The 17,097-nt window shown below is 34.5% G+C and overlaps 1 protein-coding gene across 3 annotated transcripts in view; it reads right to left on the minus strand.

Annotated features, from left to right (window-relative positions):
- Positions 1-1,844: 1,844 nt before the first annotated feature.
- LOC149081811 (zinc finger protein 385B-like) overlaps positions 1,845-17,097 on the minus strand; it is a 31,460-nt gene continuing 16,207 nt past the window's right edge. For all 3 annotated transcript variants that reach the window (XM_089235583.1, XM_089235585.1, XM_089235584.1), the window contains 7 exons: positions 14,042-14,134; positions 12,952-13,071; positions 12,411-12,506; positions 12,148-12,204; positions 11,734-11,825; positions 8,192-8,254; positions 1,845-2,426 (listed from right to left, as the gene is read on the minus strand). In XM_089235583.1, coding sequence (XP_089091709.1) covers positions 2,304-2,426; positions 8,192-8,254; positions 11,734-11,825; positions 12,148-12,204; positions 12,411-12,506; positions 12,952-13,071; positions 14,042-14,134 — 644 coding nt within the window. In that variant the 3' untranslated portion in view covers positions 1,845-2,303. The remainder of the gene's footprint in view (positions 2,427-8,191; positions 8,255-11,733; positions 11,826-12,147; positions 12,205-12,410; positions 12,507-12,951; positions 13,072-14,041; positions 14,135-17,097) is intronic.

A 17,097-nucleotide genomic window follows, 5' to 3' on the forward strand; every position in this document is an offset into this window, starting at 1 on the left:
TTGAAAAAAAAAAATCAAAAATATTAAAAAAAATCAATCTGGAGGCAGGTACACTAATCAGAACGTAAGAAAAAACCACAAGTGTTATTTTGAGACCACCATTTATCACTGTGCCCCTTAAAAAAATGTGAATTTTATTTTTTTGACCCACTCTACTGTACATTCCATGTATTTAATTTGAATTTTTAAATAGACATTTCATTTGTGAGCATTTCATTGAGGTGAGGGCATCATGTTTTCTCAAGAGTAGAAAATACTCATTTTTGAAAGTTGCTTCGCTAATAATTCACATCCTCATGAATAAAGAATTTTTTTCGAGGAAATATTCTAATGAGCCAGCGCTGAACAATTCAACGAAAACCAATTTAGTTACACATTTTCATGAGATAAATTATTTTCATCTGTTAGACAAAAAGAAGCAAACAGGAAGACCATCTACAGTGAATATACAATCAGAGGCTGTGGAGACTGCTTGACAATGTACACCTTCGAACAATCCTGTCATTACGTGTAGAATTTGGCCACCTCATTCAATGCACATGATATAGAAAAAAGCAAACTTTGGTTCATAAGGTTACTTACAATAAAGCTTTGTGTTGAGGAGAGAGGAAAGAAAACACTGAGAATGATGTTAGCCTTGAGTTCATCAATCGTAAGTGGATTATGTCCAATTTTTAAGATGGCCCCAAAGAAAAAAATTCCAGATGTGGCATCTTTAAAATTGGCCATACTTCAATAACTAATCTACGTACAATTGATGAATTCAAGGCTAACATCATTCTGTGTTTTCTTTCCTTTCTCCTCATCACAAAGCTTCATTGTAACCTTATAAACCAAAAGGTTTTTTCCCTATACTCCTGTTGATGATTCCCCCCCCCCCACATATAAACATATAATGTATAAATGTATCTACTACGCACATGCAAGAGCAAAAATAGAACACATAGAGTGAAAAGAGAAACCTACTGTGTGTGTGTACTCTATATGGGCAGAATCGTCTCAGGCTGGAGCCGTGTAAGCCCCCCCACTTAGTGGGGACAATGCCTGTAGTTTGTTTTCCAGTGTCATAGAAATCTACCGCCAGCCACAGAAACCACATAGTAACTTTTTTTTTTAATCATGGCTGTGTCCAATAAGATGTCTCTTCAATTAAAGAAACAAATGTTTAGGGTCACTGGGCACAAAACCTAGGCTGTATGGTCGAAACTCACTACTTGAATCTTTTTGATAAGTCATTGGTGATGTTCTCTCTGAGCATGAGGGCATCAATGGTCCAAATTATCCTCCGTTTGTTTTGAATAGCCCTTCAAAGGTGCAGCTTTGACACTATTCAGCAGTATTAATTGTGATACTGGAGGTATGAATTAAATCAGCAAATGGATTTTTTGTGTCTGAAATCACATTTCAGAAGTGACTTTTCACTGAAATTTAAGTTTTGAATTTCTTGATCTTTTGTCGAATGTATATAGATTATTGCTTAATCAATTTTTCATATTGACTGTTGGTAAATTTTTGGATTTTGCAAGCACTATGCGTTTCACTTAGAACATTAGCTACGGTCCTGCTCTATAAAAGCCCATGTTTGAGAACCCTTCAGAACGGAAATGTGGGAAACATGAATGTGTTTGGAGATTCTGAGAAAATTTTTATACTCGAAACATTCACTAGCAGTTCTCAGTCCATTATTTTGTTAAGTTGGTCACAAGCCTATCATATTTTTCTGTAAGTTTGCCATACTTTCCCCCAGAGTAGGGAAGCGAAACGGAAAAGCGTGACAGTACATCTGTACTGTAAATTCTTGTAAATAATAACCTCATTACATCAAATAAAAACTGAGAACAATATTGATGAACTAAGTTTAATGCGATATTACACAGACAGTTATAGATGATAGAAATTCTCATATGCTTCACGTATACCACCAACTTTTTTCAAAATATAAGAAAACATTATTCAGGAGCCATTATTTGTCTCGAAGTAGATCAGTGGTTAATAGTAGATCTGTGCTACTTAGTTACACAAACCACAAAGACTTGTTACTTTACAGCAATTCGAAGTAATTTCAGGAACAAAACAAAATATTGACATAAATATAGGTGATGATGAAAATGTAAACTTTGAATGATAAAATAAAAAAGGAAATGTAAATGCCAATCATTTTCAACCACACTTTTTTTTACACTCACCATGATAAAATTCGACAGTTTGTTTTAAATGACTGAAAATAATTTGTGGACTCTTGTAACTGACAATTCAACAGAATTTGGATTATTTTTGCTTCTTTTTAGCTAGTGATTTGACTTTCATAGCAAATCTGATTCTTCCTTCACGTCTCCATCAGATTGAACGAATGTCATCGAGAGCGGTGGGACAACACTGACTTTCTCCACAACCCCAGAGTTTTCTCCCACGGATGGGGCTGATTTCTAGAAATAAAAGGAAAATATCTTCAAGAACTATTCAGGTTTTAGAAAAACAAATCTGTGCATTAACATGCAATAAAACTTTGGTTATGAGTGTATCAAGACAAGCAATCATTTTAGACAAATTTTTGATTTAAGAGCAATGTCTTGCAAGACACTAAAATTTTAGTAGTATATTTTGACTTGATGAATGAAATATTTCTTGCAATAAATGTAGTATATATGCTAAATACTCCCAGATGACCACCATAACTTTGCATATATTCACCTTGTCTGTGGAGCATCACATGATCACAACTAAAAAAGCCATTTTGGTACACTTTCCTCTCACTACGGCCAAAGCCATTTAAATTAAAAGGGCTAGGCTTAAGGGGCCATTGAAGTATTACATCAGATTTACTGTTTTTGACCCACCCATCAGCAAAATTTTGTCAGCTCTGCCCCCCCCCCCCCATCTCTTAGCACATATTGGTGGCCGCTGTGGTGGTCGAGTGGTCATAGTGACAGACTTGCATCGTGGGGACCTGGGTTCGAGCCCCACTGTCACCACAGTGGTGGTCGGCTGAAGTTGGTTTTCTGTGGTTCCCAACTTCGAGGAGCAAATGCGAGCCGATCTCCCCGCTAAAAAGTCTTGCCACAGAGAGCAACAGTCCTACAAAACAGTACAAATATTCAGTCATTACCCTTCACTCACTTCACTTCTGAGATATAGATGGCAGCACTGAAAAATCATACACAACACTAGATACACACTCAGACTGTTAGGTACACGCACTTACACTTCCAGCACAACTCACTAGGTAGTAAATTGCCTATGGCAATAGACCTGAGTTGTGCTCGGTTTGAAAAAAAAAAAACACATATTGGTGAGATCAGAGACGTACACTCTGGGAGAGGGGCAAGGAGGTTCTTGTGGCCCCCCCCCCCCCCACCCAGACAATCAAAAATTTATTTTTTTACGCAAAAATATTTTTTTAAAAATCAAAATTTCAAAAGAAAATACCTTTATATGTTATTATAATCAATTTCTGTTAATTTCAATGCCATTTGAAGGCTAAGAACTCAAAATTTAGTGCGACCCACCCTCTAAGCCAGGTATGGTAAACCTGTAGACCAAATGTGGCCCATCACCTAAAACTTAATTTTGTAAAAATGAACTTGGCAGCACATTTACAAATCGCTTAAGTGGCCCATGGCACAATTCCAGAGCATTGAAGTGATCCGCGACACAGTTCCAGAACACATAAGCGATCTGTGGCAAGTTTTAGAGCACTTAAGCAGTTCTACACCACTCAAATTACCCACGACACATTCCCAGATTACTAAAGTGATCCATGGCATAATTACGAATTTCTTGAGTGACTCGAGCACACTAAAGCTGCCCGTAACACATTTCCAGATCATTTGAAAAGGATCTGTGGAACATTTAGAGCTATAGAGGGCTTGTCAATGGGAAGAATGTTAGCTCAGGCGCCCACAAACTAGGGAACGGCTTTTTTTGCTTTTGGCACACAGAGTAAGATGCCATTAAGAATGCTTCATATTTTTTATAAAGAGTGATTGATGACATAAGCATCATTCAAAACCCCCTCCTCCACCCTCATCTCAATGCTGACGCAATACTTGAATGACCCCTAAACATTTTCTAGGGCTCTTTTCTATTACAAATAACAAAAGACTGGTTACCAAGTGGAGATGAAGATGAAATTCAGTTTGGAAAGAAAATTCACAAGCCTCAGCGGGGAATCAAACACCCAACCTCTCCTCAGAGTGAAAATGTGCCCTGAACAGGTCCATGCATCGGCAGCCTCCTTACTCAGATAATAATTCTTAACAACAATAAACTTTCATACTTTGTGTAAACAGTGGAGAGTGATATTGTTTCTTTTTCTATCTGTGATAGTGGTAGAGTGGTCATAATGACGACCCTACAGTGGTGGTTGTATGAAGTTGGTAGTTGGTTTCCTGTGTTGTGTGTAGTTATTCAAGTTCAGTTTAACCTTGTACTGCTGATACGTAAATGTCATCTTCCTCTTTGTACCACTTATTAAAAATTAACAATTTATTAATGTATAGTATGTTTTATCTTGTGACTACATTTCATCAACATATTCCCAACTTTGAGCTGTAAATGCGAGCTGACTTCCTTCTTAAAAAGTCTCAACACAGAGAGCAACTTGCCTACAAAGTTGCAAATATTGAATCATTAAACTTCAACTCCCAATTTGTCACAATTTTTAATATAGATAGCAGTACTGAACAAAATCAGACACAACACTAGATACACACTCAAGACTGTTAGGTCAAACTTGGTAGTAAATTTCCCAAAGCAACAGGACAGGAGTTGTGCTCAATTTGAAAGAAAGCAAGTCTTCTCTAATTTAATGGTAAAACACTCTCCTGGACTGTGAGAAGTTGGTGGTGAGAATGGTAAAAAGTCCTTTGTACTTTTTATGAACAGCGGAGAGAGACATAGTTCCTTTTTATTATTATTTTAGTGAAAGTACTGAATTGAAAATTACATTAATTAATCTTAACACTTTAAGGGGCAATAAGAATCGCTAAATCCCCTTCAAAATGCCATATCTTTTTTAATGAAGTAGGCTTTCTTCTGATTTTTAGCAAGTGCAAACTAATGGGTATATTGAAAAGTTTACCATTGAGAAATAAACTTTACAAAGTATCTGAGCTTGTCAGTGCTAAAATAAGAGGCTTTTATGAAGATGAGATATCTCGTCAATGCCGCTTAAAGTGTAAAATTACTTTTTCCTCTTTGTTTCAAAAAATTAGAACACCTTAAGTAGTTTAAAAAAACTGGAACATCTGACTTGAAACCAATTTTCACAAATATTTTCATGCATCAACTTGACCGAATCTATGTTCTATGTCTTTCCTCATTATTTATGTAAACCAAAATCATTTAATCTTTTCGATACGGGTAGAAAAATGGGACATTTCTGCAAATGTAAAATAACACATGTGTGTATTTCATCACATTATAATGAAAACCCTCATACATAAACTTTTTTCGTAAATGACTTTTTCAGTTTTAGATTGAGAGCATCATATCTTGCCTATTACAACTTTTGCAGAAAAAAAAAATGCACCCCCCCCCCCCCCTTGTGTGTTAAATGGGACGTCCCATCCTTTTTTTGCTCTTTCTGTAAAGTTGGGAATTTTTTATGTATAAGGTTTTCATTATAAGGCGACAATTAGCTAGGACAGTATAAGCAAATCAATACAAATCTGGATCGGACATTAGCCGGTTTGCAATGGATTAGGTTTTTCTTTTAGCATGACTCCAAACTGTTAATAGTATCAGCCAAAGTATTGATGATATTTGATGGACATTGCCCAATTCTTGATACAATTTGTGTTTTCCCATCTTCAAACGAAGTCTTCAGCTGCTGGAACAAAAATAATGATAAGTGAATAAATATAGACTAATGAATCAGAGAACTACTTTGGGTGGAGGTGTACATTAGGCTCTCTACCGTTTGATTTCAGAAGTTGAAGACTTGTATAGAGAGATAGAAATTTCATTTGTCATTAAGATTTTAAGCCTAAGAAGGTATATTGATGCTGCAGCAATTTACATAGACAAAATCTTGATGGCAAATGAAATTTCCTTCTCCATACAAGTCTTGAACTTCTGGAATCAAAAAGTGAAGAGCCTAATGTACACCTCCATCCAGAGAAAATCTTGTGATTCATTGGTCTCTATTTTTTTGGTTCCAGCAGCTGAAGACTTCATTTGTAGATTGAAGACTTTTTAATCCAATCTTTGTTTTCTATATCCATTAAACATCATTGATACTTCAGTGGTTTCGCGATATCTGATGACCGCACCTGATGCTGATCCTATTAATAGATTGTGTGCTAAAAGAAAAAGTTAATCAATTGCAAACCAGTTGATATAAGCTCTAAAATAACACGACGATGGGATTCATGGTTGAGGTGCGATCCAGATCTGTACAAATACACTGAGAAAAAGATGCCTTTAACAAATATGGATGTCATTATATTTATAAAATACAGCAACCCAATTAAAAATGCAATCATAAAAACTGAAAACTATATATACATATAAAATATTATATAATGCCCATAAAATATATTTATGGTTGTCTTATTCTAAATATGGATAGCTTCTCGATTTACCGCAACCAGTACAGGAGACATCAATTCAATGTCTTGATTCATAAAACCCATGGTCAAGGCCAAAAATGGCCACAGTACAATGTATTCGTACAAAAAACACACATTTCTTCATAGTGTCCTAGCAAAATACACATGTAATTTTGTGTTTGTATAAATGTCTCCCCCCCCCCCCCCGTATTGCAAAGATTAAACACTCCTGGGTTTACAATACACAACGGAAAGATATAAAACACAAATTTGATCATGTTGATGTAAATTTGCATGAAAACATTCATGTAATAATTATGTTTAAGTCAGGATGTATATATGTATATTGACAAAATCCTTTAATAGTTTAAGGGTGGCCCCTTGTTTGATTTGGGTATTAGGATCTCACAGACTACAGGAGACATTCATAGCACAAGGCCATGAAAGACTGTCTCACCCTCTTTTTGTGTCTCAATGCAAGCAGGAATTTGAAATTGAGGCAGACCCCCTTGCTCTTCTTTACCCGGGCCCGTCATTTTTGGGGAGGAGGGGGTCAGGGGGCCGTTGCCCCCCCCCCCATCTTTTGAAAATACACTACAAAAGGTGTATATATATGTGCATACATTGAGTAGATGTGATGTTCTCTGCCCCCCCCCCCAGGCAAAAGTTTGCCCCCTCCCAAAAAAAGTTGAAATGATGGCCCTGTCTTTATCATTCCAGAAATGACTGAGCCTTCAACATAAAATAAATAAAAATACAATAATTTAAAACAAATCAACCCGCACTATATCTTTAAAAAAGAATCGTAGATGTCATAAGGATGGCCATGTGACCTGTTTTCCCAGGATATTCTCGTATTTTTCATCATCCAGATTTTTTTATTTTTCCACAAAAAATGTCCTGTTTTTCCATATTTTCAACAAAGCTTATCTGAATCCTTTTATCCTGCACTGAAATCAAAGGTTGGAATTATCTGTCAGCTCATGAATGGAAATTATGACTATTTTTATGAATATTGTCTCACATATTTATCACTTTTTTTATATAATTAATTTTAATCCACAGTGATTTTTTTAGAATGTGCTTCACTTCCTGTAATTAGTGATTTTAGCAATAATTGGCAACTTTGCTTACTTTTGGAATATAGCAATAATTGCAGATTCCTTGTACTTGAAATTCTCATTTCTCATCCTGAGAAAACGTGGTCAGTCTGAAATTGCAAGGACTGAAAGAACATTTTCTGTAGAGATTTTTCATCCAAGCTAAGCACAGTTTGAGGATTTTCAGGAAATTTTCTATGATTCAAAAAATCAGAAGAACCTGGTTGGGACTGGAAGATTTCAATAAGGCTGAAAAATCAAAAGGCTGCAGGGTAAATTGGAAGCATTGGCACCTATACTGACCTCTCAACACTAGAGTTAGCAACTGTGCAGTTGCGAAGTAACAAATCACTTTACATCATGTCAAACAGTCATAGTTTGTTTCCCAACTTCAGGATACCTCCCTGGTCATAGAAGTCTCACCGCAGCAAACGATAGATGGATTATTTAACAACAAAGGACATGTTTTAATACTGAATACGATAAGAATTATAAAATAGACATAAAAAATATTTCAGTATATAAGTAATATATACATACCTTTTGTTTTTTATTCACAGGCTGTCCAGCAAGCTTGGCCTCGTGCCTTTTACTTTGCAAATGCTAATACAAGGGACGGGAAAAACACAATGTAGCAACATAAAAGTCAAAGCAGTAAAATGAAAAATTTCTCACATTAGCCAGAATTCCTGTATAACTCAGGGGGAGAGGAAACAGCTTTTTTAATGTTGAAGCCTGGTCCATTTCTAGCGTGTTGAGCAAAGTGAGGTTTCATGAGGATCATAGATTATATTCAAAAGACCAGTATCAATTGCTATAAGTAACTTAATATGAGCAAATGAATAAAATAATGGTTTACACTATAGACCATGCATACTCATCCTGCGGTCCTCAGAGTCATCTGATATGTCCCGCTACCTCAAACCTAATTTTGTACAAATGAACTAAACGGTGCATTTCCAGATCATGTAAGGGGCCCAGCAGTATTCACAGATTAGGGGTCATTCAAGTACTACGTCAGCATCAGGGGGGGGGGGTGTTGAAGGTTGCTTACGTCATCAACCACCATTTTGAAGATATGAAATATTCTAAGCTGCTGATGAAATTTTACTGACAAGGGAAAGGGCAAAAATGGCTAAAAATCTGCTTACGTAATACTTGAATGGCCCTTACTTAAGTAGCCTGTGGTGCAGTTTCATATCATTCAAGTGACCTGTATGACATTCCCAGATAACTTAGATGATCCACAGCATATTCACAGATCATTTGAGTAACCAGTGGCACAATTCTAGATTACTCAAGTGACCTGCAATACATTTCCAGATCATTTGAGTGGCCTGCGACACATTTCTAATCCAATGAAGTGGTCCATACTCTCCTAAAGGTTGAGCACCCTTGCTGTAGACAATGTGTTTTGCTCAGCAGTTTGACTACAATAATAAAAATCGAAATTTTACTTATTTCTCTAGTTTAATTATCATCAACCTGATATAAACTACAGATGTCGTATTTCATACGTTTTTCTTTAGGCTCAGAGATAGAAGAAATATGCTGTCACTTTGTATTACACCACCATGTTTTGCTGGCATGCTAGAAAAGGCAAGTTTTGCTAGCTAATGCCAAGGAATAGGGTCTTAGTCTGGGATTATATTATAAAAGTTTGATAAAAGATCTTTTACAAAAGTTTAAAAACAGCCATTAAGTCTATTGGTTACATCATTTATCAAACTTTTATAACGTAATACCAGTCTTACAAAAATCTGTGGTCTATAAGTTTTACAAATGTCCAATGCAAGAAATACAAAAAATGCTGAAAGTGTATGCAAGGTGGAAGCATGCTAATTATATTCTATAACTTATGGGAATTAATTAATTACATTTATGTGGGTAAAAAAATGAAAGGTACAAATGGCTCTGATTTCCCCACCCCCCTGGCTTCGGCATGCTTAATTATTCTTACAGTAGAACCTATAATCCAGACACTCATAATGTGGACAGATCCATAATCCATATACTTCTGAAGATAATTGTTTTTCTTTACCAAAATTCTGTTTTGACTTTTTCTATTGCATCGTCCATTTTCTTTTTTTTTTTGTACCACATGTTCCCAATATATTGTTGGTGTCCACTGCTGGAAAAGTGAAACAATAATGGCCCCTGTGTCTTTCAATAAATGTGATCAGTCAGACATGTCAGCTTTGGCTAAAAGAACACTTTTGTTTCTTCATTTCATTTCTCTGCGCTGTATAGTTAACCTGCGTTTTAGAACTTGTCCAGCGCCCTATTATAATTTTCTGCAATAATCTAAGTGACTTTCCAAATATGCTGAAAATTCCCAAAGCAGAACATTTCTAGTCAGTCGGGGGCTAGTTGCAGAACAATGCAAAACATTCTCCTTTGGGGCCGAAAATTTTAAGTGATGTGTGGCAGGTATAAGCTGCCAATGGCAACATAACATACATAACATTATTTGTCCCCAGTCAAATACAATGAAACGGTACAAATTAAAGTTTACAATTAAATTACATATTCAGACGAGACAACTTTTGGAATCTGGAGATTCTCACGAGGGGGGTACCCCACCCCGGCACTCATAGACTCGATCAAAAAAAATTTGAATTTTTTTTTTTTCAATCAATTAAGATAAAGTTCCATTCTCCCCCCCCCCCAAGGCAGGTTCTGCATTGCCCCCGAGCAGAATATAATTCCATGTCAGTATTTCCATGCAGAATAGAGAAAGAAATCACATCTACATATACTGTTCATAAAACATAAGTGTTTCCTTTCATAGATGCTATCAGTGATAATCTTGGGTATATCAACTCTTAAAAGCTTTATATAGCTTAAAGTTTTACATTTTCTTTTTGAAGACATATTTAGTCAGAGGAAACAATTTAAAAACTTCAAAATACAAAGCTGCAGACGAGAAAACTTGTGTTTACCGCACGACTGTTAATGGAATACAATAATGATTATACAGGAATTTTGGCAACCAAGGTCATGCCCCTGATAAATGATTGCTGATAAACGCTACGTAAACAAAGTCATGTCTTTGCCAGTTGCTTAAATGTGGCGGGTCACCAAGACTTTTTTTACGGCTGTCCTATATGGATGTTCTCCCTAACGACCACGGCAGTCATTGACATCACAACAACATGAGAGCTCGTGTAAAATCTAATTTTCTGCCAAAATCCGGAGAAATTTTAACAAATCCAGAGAGTGGGAAGAAGGATGAAAAATCCAGTCTCCCACCTAAATCCGGAGAGTTGGCAGGTCTGCATATTTTACAATGTTTGAAAGAAAATAGAAAAAAGGAAAGAATATACATATTTAAATGGACACAGTAGAACAATTAATTCATAATGTGATGAAGAAAGCTGGAACAGGGAAGAGAGCAGTAGCTAAAAGCTAGTAAAATGGTCTCGATCCTAACATAACGCTTCAAGTATTTGTGAGAAATTTGAACTTTTTTAAAAAAACTAGAACGAGTACAGTACAAATGCTGTGTTAAGAATATGTGTGAAATTTTAAACAAATCTACTATTTACGATTTGCAGCCTTAAAAAAAAAGGTTTTTTTAGATTCGTGCAATGCTTACACAAAATATGTTAAAAGAATGATTGGGAAAAGAACTTTTACTATTACCATTATGTAATTTAGAACTTGTGGTTTAAAACTAAATTATCTATTGCTGTATGCAGCATGAGGTTGCAACCCCCAAAGCAGAATATATTGAAATGTGCGATATATATCGCAAAACAATTAATAACAACTTTCTTTCAAACTGAGCACAACTCTGGTCTATCGCCATGGGCAATTTACTATTGATTGAGTTGGGAAAGGTTAGCGCGTGTACTTAACAGTCTGAGTGTGTACATGGTGTTGTGCGAGAATTAGTACCGCCATCTATATTTCAAACTGTGAGTGAAGTGTAATGATTGAACATCTGTAGCATTGTAGGACTGCTGCTCTCTGTGGCAAGACTTTTTAACAGGGAAATCGGCTTGCAAATTAATAACTGCTGTAGAACAATCTGGAAGAATTTTAAGAAAACTATATAATCTAAAGAACAATAAATTTACCTGCTGTAGCTGTACATCTGAGTTGACAGTTACCCTGCAAATATCACATGCAAACTTTGCCTTCTTTGCAGGATTGGGTGAAGGAATTTGTCCTAAAAAATATTTTTTTTATTATTATTATCATGCATGATTTGAAAAAAAAAAAATCTCTTCCTTTCCCTATCACTTTTCACAGTGTTTATTCTTCAGACTATTCATTCTACAAGTATATCTTTTATTTTTTTTAATTGAAAAGAAAGAAAAAAGAGAGACATTAATACAAATTTTTCCTCTCCCAACCAGCCTTAACAATTTAACTCATCAATATCAGGCAATATAGTTAAATAAGAAGTGGTGATCCATGGTGATTCAAAAACGAGATTTATTTGAAGACATATCATAATATAAATTAATATTTTTTCAAAAACAATTTACCTTCAGTAATACTTATGTTCTTAGGCTTGTTTGCAAGCTTGTTTTTGTGTTTTGCACCTATGATTGAAAAATTATAGAAAATAATTAGTCAATGCTATTACTTATATCAAATACAGGAACAAAGATATCCATCTACACATATACAGTATTTTTCTAGTAGCAAATCCAAAATTTGAATATTATGATTCATGTGTCCAATGGACAGATTTAAAATTGTTACATCTTCTGTCATATAATTATTAGTTGTAAATAATTTTATTTACCATTGTAATGCAGCTCCAACATTTCTTCACTGTTTGCGACTATTCCACAAAGTTCACAATGATACATTTGTGAACTTTGCACAGGTTTAGCAGCACCTATTATTGAAAAGAAATATTTTGTTAAGTTGATCAAATGCATGAAAAAAAGATTCATTGTTTTTGATTTGCAGCCAGTTTCATGAACAAGGACAATTTTACATTACAGTCACTTTTCAAACCAGGAAGCTGAAAACTTTTTACATTTTCAGCAACTGAAAAATTTAGATTATAAGTTTAAATGTCTCAACATCCCTAGCTCAATCTCATAGCATTTTAGTGGTACTCTGAAACGTAGCAACACAGTTTGGGAATTTAATCATCTCTATAACTATTTTTACTTCTTTTAAATCAAAAATACCTTGCAACACCCATGGCAAATCTCGTAACATGCAGTTTTGGAATTACTGCCTCTCAAAACTTTAGGTTAAGCTAATTGATAAGCTTTTCTTCCTCTAATTAATAAAAGAAGTTTCTACTAAATGTTTCAAGTAAAATTTCTCACTTTTCCCATTTTGTTTAGAGTTATCTGTCTTCTTTCCACTTTCTGTCTTCTTTTCGCTATCTGTCTTATTTCCACCATCTATTGCTGTTGCTCCATTCACTTTGTTTTTATGCTTTGTACCTGTTCAAGAAGAAAAAAAAACTTTTTTTTTGCCAGGGCTTTTTTTTATTTTTTACTTTTATACCCTTACACCACCCAGGCTCTGTCAACATTCATCAATTTCAGCCCTTGCCCCAGTTAAGGGGCTGGGTGGTGTTGGGGAACTTTATTTTCCATGTACAAAGAATACATACATATAAAAAAAAAGCTTACAAATGAAATAATCCCAGGTGCCAGGTCATCATGGTGACTAAAAAAATTTGTATTGGCGCCTAAAATTTCTTTGCGTAGGTTATTGAATTGCAGGCTGAGAGCCACACAAAAAGTTTGCAATTTATAGCAGTATATCTGAGAACATAAAAAAGAGTCACTATGCTTCAAAAAAGTTAAAAGCAGCATTATTTTGGACTTGATTCGGGTAAAAAAATTTGTTATCTACAAATTTTTTCTGGCACTAAGATTTTTTTACAATTCATCCAGCCCTGGTTTACATCATAAATCTGTCAATAATATCAGAAAAAACTTCAAAATATTTGACACTAAACTATCATTTGACAAAACTAACATTTTTTCATTATCTGTTCAAAAATTTGTTCCTGTATATGGGTTGGTTTTTGAGAAGAATCATTGTGATCCTGAAAGGAGGTATGTGTGTGTGTGTGTGTGTGGGGCTTACATACACAAGTATATAAGGTAGTTACCACACCAAGTTTGAAGCAAATTAAACTGATATAAATAACTCATGTGATCTGGTAATAACAATTTTTAACAATGAATAAATACTTAAACTCATTTTCTGATGGTACTAACAATGCTGGTTCAAAAAAAGATGTCAACAAAAACATAAATTTAGTAGCACATGGTAATAAATATTGCCTCTCAATACTACAATAATCTCTCTGAAACTATTTTTTCTTGTTCCACAGTATTGTTATATCAAGTTCACTGTAGTTGAATAAATGTGAAAATAGTATAAAAAAATGTAACTGACCATCATAATGCATCTGCAGCTGTATAGCACTGTTGAGAGTAACATCACAAACCTCACAATGGAATTTGACGGTGGTGTGAGTGGTCTCCTTTACTATACGTAAATATAAAAAATACATTAATTTTCAATGTCTTCTTTTTTTTAAAGGAACATGAAAACAGGAAAGTCCATTTGCATGGGGTATAATGACGTAACTACTGAGATAACTTGCAAAATCAATTATTAATATTCCATTGAAAATTAGAACAGCATAAAAAATTTAAAAAAAATTAAATGTCATTTCATCACACTATTTTCACATGCAAAGCCAATCGTAATATGAAGAATATTTCTGGTTTATACACCATGAAATTAAATTTTCACCAACGTTTCTCAGAAATGAGAAGCTTATTTTCAAAAGGGAACATTTCCTTTTCTTTTTTAAAATCCACTTTTTACTTTTTGAAATTTATTTTTAAAATCCACTTTTTACTTTGCCCAATAATTCAAATTAGGAAGGCAAACTAAAAGTAGGTACAGCCACCTCCAAACAAAGACCACATTCTGTTGGAACTGAACTCGTCTCATAGACTTAACATTACAGTTAACCTCTACTAAGCCACACATGCATCTCCTCCACATTCCTCTGTGGAATTTCTAGACAGGTAACCTCTGAACAACGATTTCCAAACAATGGTCACTTTGGACATGGAGTCAGAAAAAAATATGCTTATCACTATGAGAAAAATAATTTTCAAGCTGAGTTCCCACCCCCATGGGCAAAAAAAATTCTTTGCAAGATTATGAATGTTTTCTTTTCCTGGGTATAAATGCTAGATGGGTATATTGAAGACAGTGGAGAAGGAAAAAAAAGTGACTTAAGTAATCTATAATTATGTAGTGCACCACTTAAGTGATCACTGACTGCACCACAGGTCACTTGAATGATCTGAAAATTTGCTGCAGTCCACTTAATTGACGTGGGAATGTGTGGGACCCGCTACTAAAAACAGAAGTAACTAAAACAACCGCTCTAAAACAGAAGCTTGAATTACTGTATCTCATTTATTTTTCTTTGGGCATGATGCTTTGAGTTGCAATTTTACAGTCTATGCCTACATCAGAAGAGCAACACCCATATGGCAACACAACTACTCAATTCTGACATATACTCCCAGCTCAAATCAGCATCTTTGAAAAGCTATAATTTAAATGGAGAAAGCATTAAATCATTATAGTACTTTCTTAATGTTAATCTATACATAATCAGTTGGGCAACATTGTTGACAGGACTAAAGCATGTATCAGGGCTTTATCCAAATTTGGCAAGATAACTTGCTTTCAATACTTGTCAAAATACAATGAATGAATGTCAGAACTCTACCACTGAACTCATTTCCTTGTTGTGTCTCTTTCAGACTGGCTTCGTTGATGAAAGATAAAATAAATCTTTTGAAAAAAAAATTATGGGCTTCTATGTACAGTCCAGATAAGCAATAATCAATGAGTAAAAAACCTCATTACAACAATCATTACACCTAAAAATAAAGGTCATTGATAATAACTTACGCATATTTGAATTTAAATGCTCTTAGCAGTGGAAAATGAGGCAAAACTGAATTTTATTCTGAACTCAGCAAAAACCATTTTATATGCAATGTATACTTTCTTGAAGAAAAATATGAAACTAATAAACATCTCAACAAAAAAAATAAAATCTCTCTGAATGTTAATGAGATTAACATTAATTTATTTCTGCACATTGCACTATCAAACCCCAAGTTTTTTTTTACTCATGCAATTTTTCTTTCAGCATTCAACATTATTAAATTTACAGGCTCCCACTCCACTTTTTCTCAAAATGAGAAAAAGTAGAACTAAATAGTAAGACAGGGGTGGGTATCCCTCTTAGACAACATATAATCATAGGGTAATTAAAAAAATCCCTCAAAAAACAAATTTTTTTTATTTGTAAAAAATTTAAAAAAAAATTAAATATTTTTTTTTATAGCACACTATTTCAGTATCCTATAAATTGACTTGAGCCAAAGCAAAATGACAAATGACTTGGTAGTAAAAAAAATTTTGGCAGAAACAGTGCATTAGCAACCACAGATAATTCTTTTGTCTATCACAATATATATATTACATTCTTTTTGGAGTCTTCCACAGTCCAGCCTGTCAACTCTCTTCGACAATGCACAGCAAATTATGAAGGCGTCAAAAGGTCCAATGTAAATAAATCAAGATGAACCAGATGGTTTTAATGCATTCTCCATCCCTTTTATCAAAGGGATTTATTTACATTTTACTCTTTAATGCCAGTGTAATCATTTTTGAAAAATGAAGCTCTTTCATTTCTAGCTCTTTGCTGAGCATTGTAAATATTGTACCTCTGCATGCCCCAATTGAATGCTATTGGGTAGTATCAGAATCACCAAACCTAGAATACGCCTATGTATCCAACTGCTTTGTTACAAACTGTTGTTTCACCTATACACAAAATGTGCACCATAATTTTGAATGATGAATGTTAGTCTCTCAGGGCCGTCATTTCAACTTTTTCCGGGGTGGGGGGGGGGGCAGATAACATGTACTCAATGTATTTATAATTATATATATATATTTTTATATAAATATACCATTTTTAGTGTATTTTCAAAAGCTGACACCCCCCCCCCCACAAATGACGGGCCTGATGTTAGTTACTGTCCAAGACCATGAAGTGGTATAAAACAAAATTATTTTTTCCATCTAGACAGAAGTTTTTAAATGACTACTCTATTCGTTGAACCCTCAAACTAAGAAAAATTAATAAACTAAATAGTCTATATACACCCCTCCCTCCAAATAACCTGAAAAATTATACAATTTATACTTTAGCAGAATCATCAATTACATTCTACATCTGTATTATTTGGAAATATATCAGTGATTCTCTCCTCAATTAAAATCAATTACACAAATTTTGTTGATAGGATTTGGTAAAAAAAATAGGACAAGTGAGGGCCCTGAATTTAGCACATTATCTGAAAACTTTCTCATGCTCTATTTATGATAATTTTTAGACATTCTCA

This window comes from Pholcus phalangioides, unplaced genomic scaffold (genome assembly GCF_987345545.1).
Source record: "Pholcus phalangioides strain wild (caught in Gottingen) unplaced genomic scaffold, Ppha-v1.0 ptg000009l_1, whole genome shotgun sequence".
NCBI classification, from domain to species: domain Eukaryota; kingdom Metazoa; phylum Arthropoda; class Arachnida; order Araneae; family Pholcidae; genus Pholcus; species Pholcus phalangioides.